Here is a 6,907-nt window from a genome sequence, read left to right as displayed (position 1 = left end):
AGTAGCATACCTGGCCTCTACCCACTCACTGTATGGGTAGGATACCCATACAGGTATCATACCACACAGGTAGCCAGTAGGATCACCCTCTCCAAGCTGTGACAATCAAAACTGTGTCAGACATTGCTTAATGTCTCCTGGTGGGCAAAGACACACGAACTGAGAACTACTGGTTTAAAGAGAACACCTACACTTCATGAGAAAAATCTCAGAAATATTTTTTATCTGATTATCTACCTCTGGTAAGCATTTAGTCACCTAAAACATTTGGTAAGGAGAAGCAAGACTAGGTATAAAGACCAAAGGAATTCTGATGGGTCCTCAAAAAATTAAAAATAGGACTACTGTATGATCTACCAATTCCACTTCTGGATATTTATCCAAAGAAAATGAGAATACTAACTCAAAAAGATATATGCATCCCAATGTTAATTGCAGCATTATTTACAACAGCTAAGATATGGAAACATCCTGTGTCCACTGATGGAAAAATGGATAAAGAAGATGTGATATATACACACCCAATGGAATTTTATTCATCTGCATTAAAGAATGAAATCTTGTCATTTGCAACAACATGGATAGAACTTGAAGATATTGTACTAAGTAAAATAAGTCATAAACAAATACAATATGATCTCGCATGTGAAACCGATCTGATCTTGGGTGGCCTCAGCCTGTAATGGCTTAGAGCAAGTCTTGGATTCCCAACCAGAGATTGAGGCTAGGTCATGGCGGTGAAAGCACCAGATCCCAGCCATTGGACCAGCGGTCAGTGACATGGGCCCTGGCCCTTCTTGTAGAAAAGAATTTCCACAGAGACAGAAAGTAGTGAAGCAAGCAAAATATTTATTAGGAGGAAAAAGTACAGTACTTGTGGATAGACACATGGGCAGACTCAGAGGGAGAGTCTCTGAGTTGCTGAGTTGCACCCTCATGGTAGGTTGAATTACTTTTATGGAACATTTCTCTTAGGTTTCCTTTGGCTAATCATTATGACTTCCCTGGGTCACAGTCCATATTTGGTGTATCTCAGGATCCTCCCATGTGTACGCATGCATCTTTTAACCAAGATGGATTCTACTGCAAAGGCTTATGGGTAGAACATCCTTTGATATGACTGCCTTTTGGCCTCTGAGGAGCCTTTTCAGCACATGTGCTCGGGGAGGTCTCTTCGCTTTGGGAACAAGAAATAAGTGGTCTGTGCAAGGTCTAACCTCCCTTAATTGTCCTGCTTTTCTTGTCTTGGAGCTTCGGTCAATAGAGAACGAATCTCCAGTTGCTTTTCTCTGGAGGTCCCATCTGCCTCCTCCCTTAAAAGCTAAAAAAACAAACAAACAAAAAATGCAGAATAACATTATGTTTGTCACATTATCACATTATGGTGATCATTTTGCAATATATAGAAATATTGAATCATTATATTGTATGCTATATAATGTAACATGCCAATTATAGTCTATTAAAAAAAAGATCAAAGAATTGCTGCATAAACCTACAGTCTTGACCAAGAACATGGCCTTTTTAACTCACATAGCAAACTATGAGTCTTTGCCTGGGATAGTAGTTTAGTAAGTCAGATTATAAGGTCAAAGGAAAAAGAAGAGATTGTTTTCTCCCTGGAGCAGCTAAATACTTGAACTCTCATTTTGGGGTTGTTTACATGTCTCTTAGTTTGAAAACAGTTTGGTTCAAGTGTCCTTTTAAATGTAGATAGAGGGGAAATATTTGCTTTCTTTAAGAACTAAAAACTAATACTTGGCATAGCCATGTTAGACTATAAACTCAATCTAATAAAAATCTAACCAAAAAAAAAAAAGAAGAAACCTATTGGAAAATTTGGCTTAGCTACCTCTAGTCTAATAAACTATAGTCAAGGGAGTGAGGCTATACACTAAAAGGTAGGTGGACATCCAAGGGGACTCTCACTGTGCCACTCAAAAAAAAAAAAGGTGTTTTTTTTTGGCCACACCATGTAGCATGCAAGATGGCATGCAGGATCCTAGTTCCTGACTAGGAATCGATGCTGGGACTCTTGCAGTGGAAGGACAGAGTCCTAACCACTGAACTGCCAGAGAATTCCCTGGAATCCTTAATCCTTAACATGGCCCATCAGGCCTTGGATGGCCGACCCTACCCATCTTGCCAGCCTCTTTTCATATCCCTTCTCCTCACCCCTACCCCCATTTCTCAGATTGGACTTCACGCCACCTCAGGGCTTTTGCAAATGCTATTCCCAGTGCCTGGAGTACACTTTCCTCCTCTTGTACCTTTCCTGTTGCCTTGAGAATTCCTGAAGCTCCTTTACCTCTCAGTTTAAATGTGACTTCCTTATCCCCTTATATTCTGGTAATACCTGTGCTTCCTCATCACAACAGTTTGTGCACCTGTAATTAACTGATCATTTAGTGATAATTTGTTTACTTTTATTGCCTTCCTAACCCCACTCCAGTACTCTTGCCTGGAAAATTCCATGGGGGGAGGAGCGTGGTAGGCTGCAGTCCATGGGGTCTCGAAGAGCCGGACACGACTGAGCGACTTCACTTGAGCTGGACACGACTGAGCGACTTCACTTTCACTTCTCACTTGCATGCATTGGAGAAGGAAGTGGCAACCCACTCCAGTGTTCATGCCTGGAGAATCCCAGGGACGGGGGAGCCTGGTGGGCTGCCGCCTCTGGGGTTGCACAGAGTTGGACACGACTGAAGTGACTTAGCAGCAGCAGTAACCCAACTTTAACCTCTGTGTATTAGTTGTCCTGTGTTCCCAGTGCCTAACAGTACCTGGCATATAGTAGATGCTCATGAAACATCTGACTGATGACTTAGGTCGTTCTTCTTTGGGCTTCTGGTTTTGATTTTGGCTAAAAAGTGATATAAAGGTGTTAGATTTTTCCCTTAATTAACTCAATGTGTGTCCATCTAGCTTCTGATTCCAGATTTCTAATTTTCCCCTATTTCCTCTCCTTCAATTTTTGCCAAGAAACTTCCTTCAGACCTACAACTATGTCCCTGGCCTCAGCCCTGCAATTTTTTTTGATCAGTACCCCTGAATTTTTCCTATCTGGTTTTTGTATTCTCATTGGCAACGTTCAGTTCAGTCGCTCAGTCATGTCCGACTCTTTGCAACCCCATGAACCGCAGCATGCCAGGCCTCCCTATCCATCACCAGCTGCTGGAGTCTACCCAAACCCATGTCGACTGAGTCGGTGATGCCATCCAACCATCTCATCCTCTGTTGTCCTCTTCTCCTCCTGCCCTCAATCTTTCCCAGCATCAGGGTCTTTCAAATAAGTCAGCTCTTCAAATCAGGTGGCCAAAGTATTGGAGTTTCAGCTTCAACATCAGTCCTTCCAATGAACACCCAGGACTGACCTCCTTTAGGATGGACTGGTCAGACCTCCTTGCAGTCCAAGGGACTCTCAAGAGTTTTCTCCAACATCACAGTTCAAAAGCATCAATTCTTCTGTGCTCAGCTTTCTTTATAGTCCAACTCTCACATCTATACATGACCACAGGAAAAACCATAGCCTTGACTAGATGGACCTTTGTTGACAAAGTAATGTCTCTGCTTTTTAATATACTGTCTAGGTTGGTCATAACTTTCCTTCCAAGGAGTAGGCGTCTTTTAATTTCATGGTTGCAGTCTCCATCTGCAGTGATTTTGGAGCCCAGAAAAATAAAGTTAGCCACTGTTTCCACTGTTTCCCCATCTATTTGCCATGAAGTGATGGGACCAGCTGCCATGATCTTAGTTTTCAATGTTAAGCCATTGGCAAAGGCAGCATAGGATTTCACCATGTGGATGATTTATGTAACCATTCCCTATTGAGGAACACTGGTGGTGTTTCCAACTTTCTGATCCTGTGACAGATGCCACAATTAAGATCTTCAAGCATAAATTTTTCTACATCACTGATCATTTTCTCAGGGTAAATTTCTAGAATGGAACTAAGTCAAAGGGTATGAAAACTTTTTTAAGACTCAAGGTATATATTTTGTCTGGTTTTATTCCATTATATTAAGCTTGCTTTTCATGCATAACTCAGTGTTCATGACAGTTACCATACTGACTCTCTACCTGTGCTTCACTTTTTCTGTATCAGCTCCTTCATCTGCCTGATTTCCTGGAATTTTTTTTTTTTTTTTTTTTGCCACTTTCTACTTGGCAACCAAGTTGCTTATTCCCATGTCTTGTTAGTCTTCTGATTGATTTGTTCAATGAATAAATATTTATTGAGCCCCTACTATGTTCCAGAAACTGTCCTTGTCCAAGTGAAGTAAACGGCTAACCAAATAATAAAAGAATATTGTAAGTGCTCTGAAGAATTTTAGAATGCTAGAACAATAAGAGAGAGAATAAACTCTCTCTCTTTAGATAGCTGTTAGCAAAAATCTGAAAACTAACAAGCAACTAACTAGTCAAGTACATGAAAAGATGATCAACATCATTAGTCAGTAGGAAAGTGCAAATCAAAACCACAATGAGAAATCACTCCATAGCCTCCATGATGGCTACAATGAAAATAAATATGGGAAGGGGGATGGATAAAAAATGTTGCAAGGATTTGGAGAAATTGGAAACCTCACATACTGCTTGTGGAAATGCAAAAATGTTACAGCTGTGGTGGAAAACAGCTTGGCATTTCCTCAAAAAGTTAAACCTAGAGTTACCATGCGTGCATATGACCCATGCATAGGACCCAGTGATTCAACTCTTAGGTATATACCAGAGAATTGAAAACATATATTCACACAAAACTTGTACATGGGTGTTCTTAGCAGCATTATTCATAGTTGCCAAAAAGTAGAAACAAGTCAAGTGTCCATCAACTGATGAATAGGAAAACAGATTATGATTTATCCATACAATGGAATACTCAGTTCAGTTCAGTCGTTCAGTCATGTCCAACTCCTGCTGCTGCTGCTAAGTCGCTTGTCGTGTCCGACTCTGTGCGACCCCATAGACGGCAGCCCACCAGGCTCCCCCGTCCCTGGGATTCTCCAGGCAAGAACACTGGAGTGGGTTGCCATTTCCTTCCCCAATGCATGAAAGTGAAAAGTGAAAGTGAAGTTGCTCAGTCGTGTCCGACTCTTAGCGACCCCATGGACTGCAGCCCACCAGGCTCCTCCGTCCATGGGATTTTCCAGGCAGGAGTACTGGAGTGGGGTGCCATTGCCTTCTCCAACTCCTATTCAGCCATAAAAAGAATGAAGCACTGATACATGCTACAACATGGATAAACCTTGAAAACATCATGCAAAGTGAAAGAAGGCAGACTTAAAAGGCCACATAATGTGATTTCATTTATGTGAAATGTTCAGAAGAGGCAGATTTGTAAAGACAAAGTAGATTAGTGGTTGCTGTAGGCTGGGGGAGGTGAAAATGGAGAGTGATTACTTTCTGTGGGCAAGGGGTTTTTCAGGAGATGATGAAATTGTTCTGGAAAGAGACGGTGGTGAGGGTTATACAACATTGTGAATATGCTTCAAAAAACCACCAAACTGTACACTTTGTGATGATTTAAATGGTAAATTTTACATTATGGATTTTTTAAAAATTTTCATAAGAAGTATAGTTGACTTATTCAATGTTGTGTTAATTTCAGGTGTAAAACAAAGTGAATCAATATATGTATACATATATCCACTCTTTTTTTTTTGGAAATTATTTTTTATTGAGGTAAAATTCACATGACATGAAATTCACCATTTTAAAGTATACAATTCAAATTGTTTTGAATTGTACAAAAAAGAAGCATGTAAATCATTTACAAGGAATGTGAGGGAAGATTACACTAACATGTAATATGTGGAAAACATTTCAGTCTTCCTGTTGTCATTTTACTCACTTTTTAAGAGAAACTTTGATTTCTTTTATGAAAGATACTACAAAAGATTATACCAGGATCTTAATTTTGCTTACACGTGGTAAAAACTGTGAAGTTATAATACCTGTCCATTTGTAATTGCTTTATGCTGTTATGAAAGAAATGTTCTGTTAGAAACAAAAAGTGCAGAGAGGGTCACCATCAGTTAGAAATGGCACAGTAAGTCCAGAGAGAAGAGAGTTTTTCACCACAGCTGAGCTGAGCATGGGTGATGTGGGAGAGTGAGGCAAATGGAATAGGAGTCAGTTGAATATCAGCACTCACAGGTGAGTACATGGGGACTGATACTGCCTCGGACTTTCTCCTCTTTAATGTGCTTAACATTCCCAATGCTACACTTTCCATTATGGTCTCCTAATTAAGTCAGTTTCTTAGCACCCGAAGACCCTTCCTCTGATATGTTCTGATGATGGACCCTATGCTTGGATCAGGAGGAACACAATGAAAAACAGGGTTATTCATCCTTCTACCCATCCCTCACACTGTCCAAGCAGGAAAGTACTGTTGAGCAACAACTATAGATGAGGCACATATCATTTAATAAATGGAGAAACAGAAAATGGAAAAATGGCTAGGTTGATGTCTAGGATGAAAAGTTGCAGCAGCAGCATCTGTGTGGAAATTCAATCACATGGCCAGGCAGAAAGGCTTCAAAAAGCAAACCTGACGAGGTTGGAATAGAGGCCTCCACTTAGGTCTCTAATCGCAAAGCTCATTCTCTAGGAGAGAAAAGATACCTGACAAGACTTTTATATTGTGTCAAGCTCTTCTAATATTTAAAGGAAAATAGGGAGAATTTGCATACTTCTAGGCAGGTGACCTCTGTCCTACATAATACATAGATATATTTTCCAAACTGAATAGGGCCATAATTTCCAATTATGGGTTTCTAAAGTGCAAAATTAATGCAGTATTTTAAGTGAATAATAGGACTACAGAGACTATGCAATCTGCAATTTCCTGCCTTAAATGTTCACTGTAGTTACTATTAATTGCTCGGTTATAACCTGTATAGAA

At 40.2% G+C, this 6,907-nt stretch overlaps 1 protein-coding gene across 1 annotated transcript in view; it reads right to left on the bottom strand.

Annotated features, from left to right (window-relative positions):
- Window positions 1-835: 835 nt before the first annotated feature.
- Window positions 836-6,907, bottom strand: part of LOC132342454 (uncharacterized) — a 63,847-nt gene continuing 57,775 nt past the window's right edge. Inside the window, exon 2 of the mRNA XM_059875692.1 lies at window positions 836-1,321. Within this exon, the coding sequence (XP_059731675.1) occupies window positions 1,315-1,321 (7 nt within the window). The 3' untranslated portion in view covers window positions 836-1,314. The remainder of the gene's footprint in view (window positions 1,322-6,907) is intronic.

Source organism: Bos taurus, chromosome 16, assembly GCF_002263795.3.
Source record: "Bos taurus isolate L1 Dominette 01449 registration number 42190680 breed Hereford chromosome 16, ARS-UCD2.0, whole genome shotgun sequence".
In the NCBI taxonomy this organism is placed as follows: Eukaryota; Metazoa; Chordata; class Mammalia; order Artiodactyla; family Bovidae; genus Bos; species Bos taurus.
The sequence above is the reverse complement of the archived record's forward strand: the minus strand, read 5'-3'. Positions and strand labels throughout refer to the sequence as shown.